At 43.9% G+C, this 18133-nt stretch overlaps 1 protein-coding gene across 2 annotated transcripts in view; it reads right to left on the bottom strand.

The window, feature by feature from the left end:
• Window positions 1–3802: 3802 nt before the first annotated feature.
• Window positions 3803–18133, bottom strand: part of LOC148220403 (zinc finger SWIM domain-containing protein 6) — a 284732-nt gene continuing 270401 nt past the window's right edge. For both annotated transcript variants that reach the window (XM_088155656.1, XM_088155655.1), the window contains exons 13-14: window positions 7605–7686; window positions 3803–6346 (exon numbers count right to left, since the gene is read on the bottom strand). In XM_088155656.1, coding sequence (XP_088011782.1) covers window positions 5484–6346; window positions 7605–7686 — 945 coding nt within the window. In that variant the 3' untranslated portion in view covers window positions 3803–5483. The remainder of the gene's footprint in view (window positions 6347–7604; window positions 7687–18133) is intronic.

The raw sequence follows: 18133 nt of genomic DNA, 5'->3' as shown, positions 1-18133 counted from the left end.
GGAAAGGCCATTCTTCCTTCATATTGCCATAAGACCAAATTAATGGAAAGAATAAGCCCAAGATCTGTGAGAAAGATGGAATTGGCATAATGGAGACTAGCTCTACCACACGCGACAGGGTGTTATTGGATATGTGACAATAAGGCCTGGAAAAACCTGCCCATAGATAAAGATCAGTCCCTTGCCCTTGGGGTGTAATTCCAAACATAACAATATTTGATCATATTGAAAATCCAAATGGGAGGATGAAAAGATCTATTAATCCCCTCGTTGAAGGTCTCACACTTTTCCATAGTATAATCAGAGCTCTCATTCCCTCTTTCAGAAAAGTCCAGCTGGAGAGGGCAGTTGTAAACATCTCAGCTGTTATCAAACATATTAAAGAGCATACTGCAGATGCAATTTCAGCCTTACAGGAAGAAGTCCATGGTCTGTCTCGTATGGTTTTGCAGAACAGAATGGCTCTTAATTTCCTACTGGCTGCACAAGGAGGTGTAGGTGTGATCATTAACACACGTGTGTTAATGCAGTGGGTGCATCTTCAGCGTTTTCCACCTGACAAATTGTGCACCTAAGGATAATTATAAAGGTTTATCACCTTTTTTATCAGTCTAACTGTTTCTCGCTCGTGATTTTAGGACCAGCGAAAAAGGCATCAATGTGCATGTAATCCAGGTTTAGCCTCACTGCTATAGCATTAAAAACAAAAAAAAATTGAGCATAAGACATGAAGTACTCTGAGAGAAGCTGTCTTGGATGTGAGTTGCACCTTAGTATCTAAAATCTGAGTCTCCCATATATGCCTTTTTCTCTTCCATGTTGAAAAGTTGTACAGTTTTCTCTAATGGAAGAAACTGATGTGGAAATGAAGTAAGTGTTGAAACACAAAAAAGCTAAACAAAGGTAATATAATTTGGGTAAGAAAAATCTCTGCTGGCTTCTGTTCTGACAGAATCAACATAATATAAAGGAATCTGAAAATGAACCTATGAGTACAAGTCAGTTTCTTGGGCAGTCTCATAATACAGAAGTAATATAATATCTTTCAGGATTTCACTCAGCTCACCAAGAAAATGACGATTCAATAGCAGCCTATGATATGGAAGAATCATTCTCAGTTCCCATCACTACTGAACAGCAATCTTGGATTTTGAAAAAGTTTTCATTTAAAAGAGTGTTGAAAAGCATTATAACATTTTGCAATGGTAGCAGAGGTGTTCAGTTGCATATCTCAAATATAGGACTCTGAAAAGAAAATAAGGTATTTGCGACATATTTTGACTAGGCTTCCTTATGCTTCAAAATTAATTCAAATCTGCAGTTTTAGAAATATTTGATCAGTTTTTGATAAAAGAGCCCTCAGACCTCTTTTTCATGAAATATGTTTCCTGGGCTTTTCCTATCTCCACAAAACAAGAACAGTACTGTGGGAGCTAAGACAGAGTATTGTGGATTTAATTGGCATATGCAGTTTGATAACCAAGATGCCTTGGCAAGAGCAAACAGAGCTTTGAAGATTACAAGAAGATTGGATCAAGAAGGTTGAATTAAGCAGAAATGTAAAGTTTGTCTGTGTGATGTTTAACCCAATGAATGTAGTAAAAAATTACTAAAAATGGTATATAAGCATATGTAGCTCACAGTAAATTCAGATTCTGATCACGAGTCAGTAGTCCTCATCTCTCTCAATGGTTGATACAGTGCATATATAGACATGCTTGTTAGAGACTCAGGACAGTAATCTGTTGATCCATGAGAGTTTTTAACATGGTGTGAACTGCACTGTGCAGCATCACTGAGGATATAAAGAGATTTGAATCAGTCATGAAAACAAGTCAAATAAACTGTGATCAGTTCTGAAAGAAGAATAAGCCATTGTGCTTTGTCAAAAGCAGGTGGCAACCATCAAGATCACATTTCATTGTAAAGCCTTTGTCTTCAAATAGGCTTCAGTTTTGCAATCTATATACTCCACAATATCTATAATACTGTATTATTTGTAAGAGGCAAAAAAGCCCCAATACTCACACAAATCCTATTACAGAATGGAGCATCCTTCTCATTCCTTATTGTCTGTAGCAGAAAATTATTCTAAGACAAAGTAATGAAGCAAACATGTCATGTGAATTCAAAACTTGGAAGGCATAGAAGTTACAGAAGCTACAGAATGTTAGTACTACCAGGTCAGGACAACTCACCTGTTAGCAAGGCTTGGTAAAGACTCATATATTTACATGACAAGTTGTACAAAGATTCAGATCTTTTTCCTCATTAATCTTCAAGTGACACAAGACTCACTGTCAGAATTCATGGGTACATTGACATCTCTTATAGTTGCTTGCTGCATGCTAATTCTGTTTTCAGCCTAAGATACTAAAAAAAATGAAAGTGAAGGAGTTCAGATCATGTAGCCAAATATGACATCATATAACATACCTAAGATGATAAAGGTCTTGGTAAAGCAGAACACTCCTCTTCAACTTGCAACCCTTCTGTAAGGCATGATTCACTGAGGGCTTGTCTTGGTTTGAAAGACAGGCGTCTGCTAAGGAAGGCAGGAGCCTCTCTTGAAATGGAAAATGTAAACCCCCTCCCTCCAAACTACTATAATTTTGAAATTAAGGAGCTCTCAGGCAAAGATATGGGAATAGGAATAACAGTTCTTTACTAGGAAAATTAAAATAAAAATAGAGTAATAAAAAAAACCCAAAAAAACCAAAAACATTGACAGAGTCAGAATACAACCTGATACAACCTGACATCCTGTCAGTCAGTCAGTGTGTTGGTAGCAGTCTGATTAAATGGTGGCTGCAGTCCTCCTGGAGTGATAGATGTGGTTCAGTTGAAGCAGTGGTCCTGTAGAAGGGTGCAGTTTTCCTCTGAAGGTCCAGTGATGATGTGGAAAGGTCTGTTTATCCTCTGGAATCCAGTAGAAAAAAAGGCTGCTCTGATGCTCCAAATCTCAGATTTTATCTAGGTAGGAAATGCTTGGCTCCTCCCCCTGGGTGGAGCATCTCCCAATGGGATGATGTAATTTTATCAGTCATGCAGTGGGACTCAATGACCCATTAACAGAAGATATCTTCCTTGAGGAAGGATGGGTTGTGGAAAAGATAAAGAACACTGTCCCATCTGGTTTTAACAGATGGCCCATTAACAGAAGATATCCCCCCCCTCAGAGAAAAAGATCACTGCCCTGACTGGTTTCAACAGATGGTGAGAAATACATACTTTTGGTTACATCCTGCTTTGCAAGCCAAGACAGGGCTGGAAAACTTAGACACATCTTACAGTGCAAAGACCTCAAAAATGCAGAAATCTTGTCTCTTATTTGGTGAGTAAGAAGTCCATGCTGGGTGGAGAGAGTTGCACAGTTCAGAATACACAAAATGCTTTATAAAATCCAAAGAACAGCAAGAACTGTCCTTGTATATATCTGCAGCACATCTCAACTTTCATGGTCACCCAAATAATCCACAGTGTGGAAACATGCTCCCACAAACACTTCCATCCCACCAGGGCAACATGTCAAAGCTTATGGTTCGTTATATAGACCACGCATCTTCAATTGCAGGTAGCATTTCATCCCTCTGACACACCAAGTCTTCCTCCATGAGCGAAAGAGCTGTGGTAATTGTGAACACTACTGTTCCTCAGCAGATTTTTGAGGAACAAAACATTTCTTTATTGGTCATATTGCTTATCACCATAAAGCACCAAAGTTGCAAGCTGGGCTTTTAAGATCTATGAACTATCCATGCATAATTTAACTCCAGCAACAGACACCATAAAGGATGCATAATCAACTTTCAAAAAACTAATTTTAATCAAAACAAAAAAAATATTATCAGTAACAAGTTTATAAAACAGTGATTTAGTTACATAAATAAATTGATATCATTGTATCAAATCTTAATTTCAACTTCATGAGCATGTTTACATGAGTAATGAAGTACAACCTTTTTACTTATTATAATAAATAAAATGGAGAGCATGAAATAGTTTTTCTAAACAAAAATACCTACAAACATACCTCTAGGATGTTCTCTAATGAAGGGAACAAGAGACACTGGACAACTTTTGCACCAAAACAAAAACTGTTTTAAAAAGCACAAGGATACAGAACCATCAGCTAAAGCAGACATGATACTGTAATGGAAGTTGGTATTTAATAATATAATGAACAGTTTGGTAGTTAGATCTCCAGTTTGGTTAATTTAAAGCATTAAGACAAGGCAAGATAGAAGGCTGCTTTTGTTTGAGTAATTCTAGAGAAAATAAAATATATTAGAAAAATGAACGGAAAAGTAGAACAGTCATAACTACACAACTTTCTGTCCTTCACAAAGTCAAAATACCTATGCAGAATATAAATTATATATATATATATATTTGTGCACAAAGGTTAGCTTATTGTTAGCTCACTGCAAAGGCGCAATGTATCACATCAATCATTTTGCATTTTGTGTCAAAAATTATATTTTTTCAGTTTCCTAGGCTAGGAGGCACAAACCCCCATTCTGGCATACTGTATTCTTAATGCTAAGGCTTGCTGCTCTGGCTGTGTATTTTTCGTTGTCCCTCTTTACTACAGTGCCTGTCACAAGCATGTGTGTATGTGTGTATACATATATACATGCATATATATATATATATAAAACTTCCCCAGTAGGTATCATTCCAACCATGCAGTCCAAAAGATGGTTCTGAATAGATGCCCAGCATATAGTTCACCACCTGAGCCAACCCTGAAGCAAGGCGCACTTTAGTACTTCAGATAGTTTTTCTTTAAAACCAAGCTACTGCAGCTTCAAGTATTTTGCATTACATAGATTTGATTATTTTTATAAATTAACGTTAGATTTTTTTCAATATTCAGACATATACTATAATATATATATAGTACAATAAATGCTCTCATACTTTAAAAAATTTATTTTGATAAATCCCTGAGAATGTATGTTGACACTTCCTAAGTTTCCACATGCACTAGCATTGTGTGCCATGCTTCTGGATGAACAGCACTGCAAAGCCACATGGTCAGCCTTTTAACTACTAGTATTTCATTTGTTGGTTTGTTTAAACATGTTGAAATATGAGTTACAAAGGAGTAAAGCTGAATCCATTTGAGGTACTTATCACAGGATGGAGGTGCTTAGTTTGCTTTTTTAAAGCCATTGCAATATGTTTTGTTTTTGAGGTTGTAACATATACATAAAGAACAGGAGAGCAATGTGGGCTTTTGTCACTTGACAACATATACTCAGTGTAAATCATACCTTTTTTTAACCTCTCTCTCACACAAAACAGAAAAAAGAAAAAAAAATTAAACACACAAACTTTCACAACATGACAGTTTAGTTTTCAAACTCAGTATAAATATACACATATAATACCGGTGTGGCTTTGTTTCTTTAAGTTCAAAAGGATATAAAGGCAGGCTCAAGTAAAAACAAACCACCTCCTCCCTTCACTCATTTTCATCAACCAAACCGCTCACGAACCAACATCATCAGTTTCTTTTTGCCTTTGTAGATTTGTTTTAGGTTATCAATAAACTGCGTAAACTGTATGTGTCCATCATGAGCCATTAAGAACGTCTCTCGTGCCTTGCTGAGGAACTCTATAAACTCACTATAGTGTCGTGGGCTGATGTGAGTGAGACGTGAATGAGTTGTACTAATGTAAGCTCCGATCGTGGCATCCAAGAGTTGTCTTAAAGGGGCTTTGTCCAGTGACATGAGCTTAGCAGAGTTCCTCCTTCCATGGAGTCCCACCATGCCAGGAGTGGTCAAAGTACACCTGCGCAAAATATCTGACAGTACTGTTGCACACTTGACACTTTTGACCACCAAAGGTATTACAGCTGCTAGCTCATTTTTCCCAAGAGAGTGGCTGAGCGCACATGCCCAGAGAACATCGTTAATGGCAGGGTGTGTGTCCTGATTGTAACTCAGGTTGAGATGTGTTATGGCCAAAGTGGCCAGCTTATAGGCCCGCATAGGGTAACCACGGTGTTCCATGTATCGTGCTATAGTAAAAAGCTGTGAGTAACTCATGCTGGTTGTAGCAGCATCTAGAACGATTTGGTAAGCAGTCTCAAAAGCTATGTGATCCTTTTCACACAGAGTCAGTGCAGAGAGGGCGCAGTTTTGAGGATCCTTCATGGCACACTGTAAAGCAAGTGTTCTAGCACTGCTGGCCAGCTTCTCCTGCTGATTACAGTCCAAATGCAGACGGACAATGGTGCTGTTGGACATCACTGTTGTAGCAACAATACTAGTGGCTTCTGTTGGAGTGAAAAGTGTAAACCAGTTTTGCATTATACTATCCAGTGCATAAACACCTGTGAAGAGAAAGAAAGGATTAGGCACAACTGACAAAACCTAGCAGATATAGATGTTCAGCAAAAGATTATATTCAAAGAGGTTGCCAGTACACTGAAAGAGACCAGCTTCAGCAAGAAAAGCTAAACCAGATAACATGTCTCCAAAATGACATTATAACAAAGGCTAACTGTGTACACTCTGTAGCAATCTCTGAAATGCAGATAACAAAAAAACCTGCAAGATAAGCTTTTATATCCCAGTGAGAGAACTGAGCTGTTTTACTTGTTATCTAAGACAATTTGGATAACAAGTTCTGGCTCATTTGGTCTTATATCACTCAAAAGCAGCCCTCACACCAAACACTTAAAAGGCAATTTTAACTTATTTTCTTAATGTGCATCTCAGGGTACAGTGCATGCACAAAAGAATATGAAAGCATGCCAAATGTCTCATTTAACAGAACACCATGGCATTTAATACTAAGCACAACTTTAAAAGAAATAAAATAAAAAATCCTAACCTCTACCCTCTCCCAAAAGGCTTTTCAGATACATCTCATATCGAATTGATATGCACTTGAACATAAAGATTTTTATTAGGGAAATACTGTGAGCAATATCGTAGAAAGGCTTGGGTTGCATTAGTGTTTGGTTTGTTTTCCAGTGCAGACGAGAGGCCTGCACAATGTCATAGCCATGTAACAAAGAAGCATTGCACTCTAAGCTTGGATTTACAAAGGGGCTTAAGAAAATGAAACCAAGAAAATAAACAACAATGAGAACCCTTTCATGAGATCTTGTCTGCCACACAGTGGGAAGTAACCTCAGCATTTCATTCACCTGTTTTCGGGTTCATCTTCACCACCGCTGACAAGACAGTGCTCTCACCAGTCTTTTGGAGCCTCATCCTTCAGAGCAAGCAAAGTTGTAGCATAGTGTAACATCCCATAACCACTACCCTTTTCTCTGCTGCAGCCTCAAACTCAAACCCAACATGGAGGGAAGAAGGGGAAATCTGGGTTATGGACATCCCTACCTTGAAGGGGAAAGAAGTTACACTGCATTAATCAAGTCTCACTTGGTCTATGCCTATTCTATTACATGCTCAATAAACCCAGTCATCACTGACATAATTATTGTCTTCTAAAAAAGGGATTTTAAACAGGAACAGAAGGTGGGAGATATTAGCAGAACCTGAGTGTTGACAAACAAGATCAAGCCCTTTAAGATTAGCTGACAAAAAAGCAGAGCCCTTGAGAAGCATCTCAGAACATACCTATTTCTGTTGCACATGTTACCAACCACCTCACCATTTCCCGTCGTCGCCAATTCAATGTAGACAGTGTCATCCGCATAACCTATTAAAACAACACAAGGTACAAATTCATCCTATTGTAAAACCAAGACAATATACCAACAGTCAGGGATTTAAGTTACTCAAATACACTGAGGTTCAAAATGGCAGCCTCTTGCCTTCTCTACTCTGTTGTGTCTTTTGAGCTGATATGTCAAAAGACTTGATAAATACTACTCAGCTATCTTAGAAGAGAATACTGAGAGTACTTCCAACCGCAGGTCCTTCTCGGCTAGATGAGAAACTGTTTTATTGGGGGAGAAGAAAAAACCAAACAAAACCCCCACCACCCCACAAAAAAATCCCTCCCGCCTCCAACCAACAACAAAGCCCAATTATTCAATTATTCAAATTAAATTATCCTGTGTCTCCTCCCTCTATGTATATAAATCTTTAAAGTGGAAACATGTCAACTCCTGTTGGGCAATCTAACCAATGAGATTTTCCCCTCATCTTCATTTTTGGGTCATTGACTTCAACAATACAGACAGGAGACAGAGTGTACTGTGATTTGACTGGCTGCTTATGCTGCAAAGATACATATATATGCACTTCCAGATATATCCCAGTGTGGGACACATATTGAGAAAGTAAGAAAATTACAGCCTGAAAAATATTCCAGGCTGGAGCTTTTCAGCTCTGTTCCCAGCCGATAAGCTGGTCCAACTCAAGGCTAGGGAGAATTTCTCCCAAAGTGATAATTTGGTCAAAATAAAAAAGAATTAATAACAAAGATAGAACACCTGTTATAGTACGTGACCAAGACCTAGAAATAGGGTGTCTTCTCTCTGAACCAATCACCTCTTCTCTACTCTTGGAATTGCGAGTCATGCTATAAAACAAAGTGTGTTTCTGAATAAACTTGTCTCTTTTTTCCTGTCATGAAAGATAACCATCTAGCTGTGCATCTTATTTCCACTGCACTTAAAGGGTTAAAACCCCTTTCCACGGCTACAATCCCAGTATTTTGGGGCACAAGTTATATTCTCTTCTATACTTCTAGTTGAAGGCAGTGACATTGGAAGAAATAGACAGGTCCAGTCTATTAATATATGTTATATTACACTGTTATGGTTCTATATTGCACTGTTATGTTTTTATACTGCACTGAGAAAATTATTTTCCATGTATCCCCCCTCCCAGGGCTTGTGAAGTTGGTTCAGCCCTCCCTTAGCCCCTGCCCACCAGTGCAACCCCATTGCCTGCGACTCAGTTCATACCCTCCCCTTACCCTGGGTTTAAAATTCCCCTGCCATCTTCTCTCTCTCTCTCTATTCCCTGGACATGGTTTGAGAATAAAGTGCTGGACATTATCCCAGGAAAGGGAGCCTCCTTTGGTTTTTTGCCTTTGTCTATGAGGATTTCCCATCCACCTCTGGTCCAGAGCTAGCCAGAGGGACCGGAGAGAAAAAGGGAACTACCTCAGCTGGCGCCCAATGCGGGGCCTTCCCGTGGGGATTTCCACGAGGTCAGAGACCCTGCGCAGCAGCTAGGAATCCACGTGTGGGTTCTACGAGCCCTTGGACTATCAGTTACCTTGCAGGCAACAGGCTGCTTTTTGTGCAGCAGCGCCTACGAGGACAAGACTGGCAGCCTGCCTTCAGCCCAAAGGTGGGTCGATCTGGACAGAGGACTTTCTTTGCAGCAGTTAGGACAGGCAAGGTCCCCAGGAGGAGGTGAGTACCTCTCACGCATGTTAGTGGGGACCTTGTAGATCCCTGGGTGGCGCCGCGAGTTCAGCGCAGCACCGCGTGGCCAGAGCAGCGTGCGTGCGGGAGCGGCACGGGGCTGGAGTTAGCACGGTGGCAGCGAGCGCGGCTGGCTTTCAGAAAGTTCAGTGCACCGGCAGTGGCATGCATGCGGCATTTTAGCACCCGGAGCTGAGGGTGGCAGCAGCTTCAAGTAGTGCCAGTATTGTAAGCTGCGGCAGTGGCATTACCGGCGGCAGTTTAAAAGGTGCGCAGCATGTCGGCGTGGTCTCTCCTACTATCCTAGCGTCACGCGGGGAGGAGAAGACCCCAGACCCGGCCCCAAGCTGGTTGTAAACATTTTTACTGCAAAGAAAGGTAAACCAGTTTGTGTAGTTTGTTTTTAACATCAAAATGGGCTCTCAACTTTCTACGCAACAAAGGAGTATATATTTCTAAGTTCGGGATATCTTAAGTAGTGGGAATGCTACCATCTCTAGGAAACAGTTAAAGTGGTTTGTGTGCTGGTTACCTCTTCATTTCCCTCAGTATACCCTGCAAAATGTAGATTCTGTCTCTTCCTGGGACAAAATCGGCGACCTATTAACTCTCAAAGTGGAGCAGGGAGACAAAACAGTATCAAAAATTTTTCCTTTGTTCATTTTAATTCGAAAAGAATTGATAAAAAGGGAAATAAACGGAAAGCCACAGCAAACAACTCCAGTTTCCCCTAACCCGTCTCCCAAGTCCTCAGCCCCTGAGCTGGACGAGACGTGTGGGGCACCCTGAGAAATGCAGGGAACCTGGAACAGCTGCAGCTACCCTGGCCCCCCACCTCCCACCCAGCACCCTGACTCTGGCAGTTGTGCGCAGGCTGACAGAGTACATTCCCTGCACCCCTCTACCCCAGTTCCTGCACCTTGACCTCAGCGTAAAGATGAATCCTCCCATCCACATGTCAACGACCTCAGGGCGGGAGTCCAAAATGGCACCAGCCATGTGGCCGATCCTCTATCTTACCTTTCTTCTTCCCACAATTCCTTTTACCAGCTCATCCCCTCCCCCAACCTTTTCCCCTCCCATAACCCCTTCCTCCCCTCGGACACTCACCCTCCCTCCTCCATGTTCTCACCCTGCATGACGTCATCCTGCAACCCCCCCCCCTCATGTGTTGCAATCCTGGTTCCCATGGTTGCTCCTCCCTCACGGGTGGCTCCACCCCCTCTCGTGTTCCAGTTTCCCACGCCTCGCCTCCAGGTTGCCACAGGAGCGAGGGTGGGGGGTGCAGTGCCCCACCTCCCAGTTCCCACAGGAGGTGGGGGGGGTGGGACGCCTCCCTTTTCCCACGAGGTGGGGGCGGAGTCGCCTCCCAAATCCCGCGGGGAGGGAGGGGGGTAGTCCCCTTTCCGGTCCTCATGGTGGTGGGGGCGGGGGGGAACCCCGGGTGGAGGAATCCTGGGGATCAAAGCCAGGTAGAGGAAGCCATACCCTCAGCTGCCCCTGTCAAATATACTGGTAGGAGAAATGGAATTAGAAGCTATCAGTCTTTCTCCTACCAAAACAAAAAGGAAATTTGTAAAACCCAAAGAGAATTTGGTAGAGGCAGTGGGACCTTTAAAGGAATGTTGAAAGTTACCCTAACATCCCACGAATTAGTCCCAGCCGACCTCTGAGATCTCTTCCAGTCTCTCCTAACCCCCTCAGAGTTTGACCTGTGGGAAAACACTTGGAAGAGATCTCTGAAGGGACTCCTGGGGGAACTTAAGCAAAGCACCCAGGCTGCAACAGATGCAGGTGGGAATAACATCACCTATGAACATCTATGCGGTGAAGGGGAGTGGGCTAACCCCGAGGACCAAGCTCGGGTGTTACCCAAATTCATCCTGGATAAAATCTGTGGGGTGGCAGAAAAGGGTTTTAACTAGTTGCCTACTGTAGAGACTATGGGTAGTTATATTAATATCAATCAGTTTCCCTCTGAGACCATTTTGCAGTTTGTGGATTGCCTTCATGCATAGGTGGAGAGGCAAGTAGATGACCCAGTGGCACAGGCAGAACTTATTAAGGAGATGGCTCAGAGAAATGCCAATGAAGCCTGCCGCAGGGTTAACTTGGGACTGCCTATCGATCCTGTGCCTACACTAGCACAGATGATCGAAGACTGTGCTAAGAAAGCAGAACTCTTCAGTGCACCAGAGAAAAGGCTTGGACTGGCAAACCCAAAAACTGCAGCAGCTGTAATATGAGGAGTGAAGAGGCGACCGATGTCACCAGAGCAGCTCCAACATGTCATCTGCTTCCAGTGCAAGAAGCCAGGACACTTTGCCAGAGACTGTCCTGAAAAAATCCAGCTCCAGCAGAAGGGGATGAGAAGCAAGTAGCAGTAGCTTCAAAAAGAAGATGCCGCCGGAAAGAGGAGAGAAAACGTTCCTAAGATCTGGGTACATTCTCTCAGAAACAATGACTTTTAATTTGCTTTAAAATGTTTGTTTTCCTTTTTAGAAAAAAACCTACCTCCCACCCAGCCTCGCAATGCATGTACTGCATGTAAGCACCTGCCTCTCGGAGCACCTCACAATGGTCCATAAATCTTCCCACTTCTTGGCCAGAAGCCACTCGCTTTGGAAAAGGACTATAAAAGAGCGACCCTATGGAGAAGCTTTTAGGATCCCACCACGGATGAAGACCCATCCATTGGCTGGCCCACGAGGACATCTGTCTCGTCTGTTGGTATCTATTTCCCCATTCCCCTCGTTTTCTCTCTCTATGCTCTTGTTTCCTATATCTCTCCCCTCTATCGCAACTGAGTTGTTGTCATCCAATAAAAATACATTGCTGTGAGTAAACTGATTTGTCCCCTGTTGTTGACATGTTTGCATATCTGAGATCAAACGAACCATCACGACCCCCATCCTGTGTTGGTGGATTGTTACATTAAATTGGCGTCACGGACAGGATTTTCTGGCAGAAAGAAGGGATGCAAGGTTGTGTGTAGTCTGTAGTAGGGAAAGGACATATTGCCTCAGTTGCACCTAGAGGGCCACCTTGAAAAGGTGAACTTGTCTAGAAAGCAAGGGGGGCAATTCAGATTTCCTGCAAACTGCACACGCCTTGGTGTAAAGAATCCCCACACTCATTTAAGGGTTCTGTTGTCAGAATTTCACAAGAGATCTCTGTCCTAGGGTGATGTTATGGTGTTTGTATCTCCAATCGTGTGTTCTGATTATGTTTGGTATTATGTCCTGTGCTTCCAGGACTGACTCTGAGAGTGAAGCTTTGTTTTGTCTTGTTATCAGCCGGCTCACCTCCCCGATGGTCTGTGTTTAGGAGAGGTTTTAGCTTGGCTTGCTTGCTTGCTTGCTTGCTTGCCTGCTTGCTCGCTTCTGCCTCTTTTTCTTTCCTTTGCTTTGCCCTTGCTTTTTGCTTATTAGTTAGTTCAGCTAGGCAGTCCAACTTTTTCCCTGGACTGTTTTCTCTTCCACCCCGTCCCCTCCCTCTCCTGGATACCATCTGAACGGACGGGGACCTGGGAAACCCCAAGAAACACCGGGAGTCTACACTTTGTCACCTGCAGCAGTCATCCCCAGCGCCAGAGACTGATAACTGAGTGACCACTTGCCAGAGAGACTGAACTTGTCATCCCTTCAGAACGGTGAAAGAGTTTTTTTGTCAGCTGGTGTTGTCTTTTTTCCCTGTGCTGGGCAGTGTCTTGCTTGTTAAATAAACAGGTTTTTTCTCCCACTCTTCTCCGAGGAAATTCTTCCCGAACCCGGTGGGGGGGGGGGGGAGGAGTCGTGGGGTTTGCTGTCTGGGGGCTCCTTCTGGAGGTTTTCCCCCAAATTTGGCCAAAACCAGGACAAATATATTAGCGCCCAACTCGAGGCTTGAGAAAGTGGGAAAAAACCCTGTTCTAATAATAATTTGGTTCAAATTCTTTTGTGTTGGTATAGAGCAGTTATTGGCTATGTTGTTGGAATTCATGTCTTTTGGGGTGGAGGCCTGCATGGGTTTTTGGTCCCTAGGGTTTTTTGAGGTCTTAATACCTCTGTGGTCCCTGGGTTTATTTGCTTATCCAGAAATAGCTCCGGTATTGTCCCTAATACGTAGTTTCTGTAGCAGAGGGGCATTGACCAAAATATCCATCGGGCTGGGCTTGGTTTTAATGGCCTGCAGGAGATTTATAAAGGTGCTGGAGTCTGTTCCAGGAATGTATGGTTCTTGGTTGTGGTTGTGTACTCAGTTTGTTAGAGGAGAAGCAGGGGATGAGGCTTTTCAGCCTTTGTTTTCCTTCTTCTCCTCTGAATTTGTTACATCCTTATTAGAGAATGTTCAGTTCCCCCTGAATGTTAAAGAGACCATCTTTCTGGTGTTTAATATGGTAAGCTTTCTCTATACAGTTTGCAGTTTCTCTAGAATGAGAGCTGAGATTTCTAGAGGGGCTGAGACCCCTGACCCCAGAGTAGAGCCAGGCGTGAGGAATCCTGAGTGGTGTGGGAAATGGGAGGATATGGGCCAAATCTTAAAGGAATTTTCTGACCCTACATCCTGGGATTTTCCATGTGAACAAATTCAGAACCCAGCTGAGGTGGCAAAGTACCTGAAAGAGAAGTGCCATGGTAATTCTAAGGAGAAGAAGATCATTGCAGTGAGCTGGGCCCTGGCATATGCTTACCGTACCCTGCTAGATACTGTAGGGCAGCAGACAGAGGAAGGGGGACAGGCAGATAAATCAGCCACTATCCCAGTCACTCAGGCTGCAGCCAACACCCCAGGCTCGAGGCCAACAACTACACCAGACAGTGAGCCTAAGCCAGCAGCTAAACCTGTCAGTAAGCCTCAACCGATGGCTGTTGCTACCAGCACGAGAAGTGGAAAGTGCACAGACAAGACTGATCGACCAGTGGATGACGATGATGATGATGCAGGAGAAGGACCCTCAACGCCTCCTGACATAAAACCAGGAGTCAAAGCAACTGGTACAAGATCAGAGGCCAATATTGAGTCTTTTTCCCTAAAGGACCTCCGTGGCCTAAGAAAGGATTACACCCGATGACCTGAGGAGTCTATAATTAGTTGGTTGGTCTGTCTTTGGGATGCTGCAGGCGAGGCTACAATTCTGGACGGCACTGAAGCCAGGCATTTGGGACCCCTGTCACATGATCCTGTCATCGACCAAGGAATGATGAGGGGGCCTAACCCTCACAGCCTCTGGGCACGGGTCCTGGACAGTGTAGCACAAAGATACCTGTGTGCAGACGATCTTTATATGCAGCAGACCCAGTGGAAGACGATAGAACAAGGGATCCAACGCCTGAGAGAAATGGCAGTGGCAGAGATTATCTTCTCAGATGACATAACAACTAGGAATCCGGACTTGGTACCATGTACATCTGTGATGTGGCGAAAACTTGTACGACTTGGGCCCCATGAATATGCTTCTGCTTTAGCAATAATGAAGCGGGACGAGAGGGATGAGACCGTACTTGATATGGCAAAGAAGCTCCGAGCATATGCAGATGCCGTGCATGGCCCAACACATGCCAGAATTGCAGCTGTGGAAACACGTCTGCAGAAATTAGAAGACAAGATAGAGGAGAATCATAAAAGACTCAGGGAGGAGATTAAAGAGGACCTTCTCCAAATCTCAGCAGTACAAATTAGAGGCCCTGGTATCCAACGCAGACGTTCCCCTGATGGGGAGAGGAGGTACACCCCACGAGCTGAGCTGTGGTTCTTCCTACGTGATTGCGGAGAAAACATGAGGAGATGGGATGGAAAATCTACTGCTGCTCTGGCACAACGGGTGCGTGAATTGAAGGAAGGCAAGACTCAAAGAGGAAGTTCCACCAAAAGGAGAGCAGCTCCAGTTGCCCGTAGCCAAGCTGCCAAGTATGATGATGATGATATGTCTGATCCCCTTGAAGGAACCTCTAAGACATATGCCCAAGGAAAGAAGGATAAACAGGCTTAGAGGGGCCCTGCCTCTAGCCAGGGAGAGGCGAGGGAAAATCGTGTTTTCTGGACTGTGTGGATTCGTTGGCGTGGCACATTGGAACCACAAAAGTATAAAGCTTTGGTTGATACTGGTGCCCAATGCACATTAGTCCCATCAAGATATGTGGGGGCAGAATCTGTTTCTATTGCTGGTGTGACAGGTGGATCACAGGACTTTACCTTGGTGGAAGCTGATGTGAGCTTGACTGGACATGAATGGAAAAAACATCCTATTGTGACTGGCCCAGAGGCCCCATGCATTTTGGGCATAGATTACCTCCGAAGGGGGTATTTTAAAGATCCAAAAGGATTCAGGTGGGCATTTGGGATAGCAGCTGTGGTGACAGAGGGCATCCAGCAATTGAACACCTTGTCTGGACTGTCTGAGAATCCAAGTACTGTAGGACTTCTGAAAGGAGAAGAGCAAAAGGTACCAATTGCCACTTCCATAGTGCATCGCCGACAATACAGAACAACTCGAGATGCTGTGGTTCCCATCCATAAAATGATGCGTGAGCTGGAGAGCCAAGGGGTGGTCAGTAAAACCCACTCATCCTTCAACAGCCCCATCTGGCCTGTGCGTAAATCTGAAGGAGAATGGAGATTGACTGTAGACTATCGTGCATTGAATGAAGTGACTCCACCACTGAGCGCTGCTGTGCCGGACATGCTGGAACTGCAGTACGAGCTGGAGTCCAAGGCAGCAAAGTGGTACGCCACTATCGATATTGCCAATGCATTTTTCTCCATTCCTCTGGCAGCAGAATGCAGGCCTCAGTTTGCTTTCACATGGAGGGGAGTGCAGTACACCTGGAATCGACTGCCCCAGGGGTGGAAGCACAGTCCTACTATCTGCCATGGACTGATCCAGACTACACTAGAAAAAGGTGAGGCTCCAGAACATTTACAATATATTGATGATATCATTGTGTGGGGGAACACAGCAGCAGAAGTGTTCAAGAAAGGAGAGAGAATCATCCGAATCCTCCTGGAAGCTGGCTTCGCCATCAAGAAGAGTAAAGTTAAGAGACCTGCTCGAGAGATCCAGTTCCTGGGAGTGAAGTGGAAAGATGGACGGCGTCAGATTCCTACTGATGTCATCAACAAAATCACAGCTATGTCCCCACCAACCAACAAGAAGGAGACACAAGCTTTCTTAGGTGCCATAGGTTTTTGGAGGATGCACATTCCTGAGTACAGCCAGATCGTGAGCCCTCTTTACCTGGTTACCCACAAGAAGAACGATTTCCATTGGGGCCCTGAGCAGCAACAAGCTTTTGCCCAGATAAAGCAGGAAATTGCTCATGCAATAGCCCTTGGCCCAGTCAGGACGGGACCAGATGTGAAGAACGTGCTCTACTCTGCAGCCGGGAACCATGGTCTGTCCTGGAGCCTGTGGCAGAAGGTGCCTGGTGAGACTCGAGGCTGACCATTAGGATTTTGGAGTCGGAGCTACAGAGGGTCTGAAGCTAACTACACCCCAACAGAGGAGGAGATCTTGGCCGCCTATGAAGGGGTCCAAGCAGCCTCAGAGGTGGTTGGCACAGAAGCACAACTCCTTCTGGCACCCCGACTACAGGTGCTGGGGTGGATGTTCAGAGGAAAGGTTCCCTCCACCCACCATGCCACCAGTGCTACATGGAGCAAGTGGATTGCCCTCATTACACAGCGCGCCCGGATTGGAAAACTGAATCGCCCTGGGATTTTGGAAGTAATTACAAATTGGCCTGAAGGTGAAAGTTTTGGTATCACAGATGAGGAACTAGAACCAGTGACACAGGCTGAAGAAGCTCCACCATATAACCAACTGCCAGCAGAGGAAACACGCTATGCTCTATTCACCGATGGTTCCTGTCGCATTGTGGGGATGAATCGGAGGTGGAAAGCAGCTGTATGGAGCCCCACACGACGGGTAGCAGAGGCCACTGAAGGAGAGGGTGGATCCAGTCAACTTGCTGAACTCAAAGCAGTTCAACTGGCCTTAGACATTACCTTTATACCGATTCATGGATGGTAGCCAATGCTCTGTGGGGATGGTCAGAGAGATGGAAAGAGGCTAACTGGCAGCGTAGAGGAAAACCAATTTGGGCCGCCAAAGAGTGGAAAGATATCGCTACCCGGCTAGAGAAACTACCTGTGAAGGTTCGCCATGTAGTTGTTTTTTGTGTGAAAATTGACTACTCGGTGTAGCAAAGAGACAACCCGGGATTTTGTAACTAAGGAGTGCCTCCCAAGTATCTGCAGTCTCTTTATCCATACAGGGAAGCGAAGGGAGGCACACAGCGAAAGCTGTGTGTGTGTGTAACTTAAGCAATAGACCTCCCTATAGTGGTTTTTACTTACCCCTTCATAAAATGACTGATAAAGCTGCATTTTATGCTGTATTACCTAAATATAACGCCAGACCTTCCCAAGGTGGGGAAGGGTGGGCAAACAGTAATTGGTTTAATTTAGAAAATGTGATAGATAGAATATGCTCTTTGCAACATGAAACAAAATTCAAACTGGGCAAAAATAAAATTATACTCTTCTCAGTTTTGGGAGCTTGTCTTACGGCAGCTATAGAAACTCGCTCTGAGCGAAGAAGTGAGGAAAGCACAATTATAGACTCTTTACAAAACCTAGTACAAATTTTGCAATAACAATTAGATGAAGAAAGAAATGAGAACCATTTATTACAAGATGAAAACCTTTTGTTACAAGCTGCCCTAAGAGAAGAAAGGGCCAAAAATTCAAAGCATGATGATCTACCAAAAGAAACGCAGGAGA

The sequence above is a fragment of the Sturnus vulgaris genome, chromosome W (genome assembly GCF_052056855.1).
Source record: "Sturnus vulgaris isolate bStuVul1 chromosome W, bStuVul1.hap1, whole genome shotgun sequence".
In the NCBI taxonomy this organism is placed as follows: Eukaryota; Metazoa; Chordata; class Aves; order Passeriformes; family Sturnidae; genus Sturnus; species Sturnus vulgaris.
The sequence above is the reverse complement of the archived record's forward strand: the minus strand, read 5'-3'. Positions and strand labels throughout refer to the sequence as shown.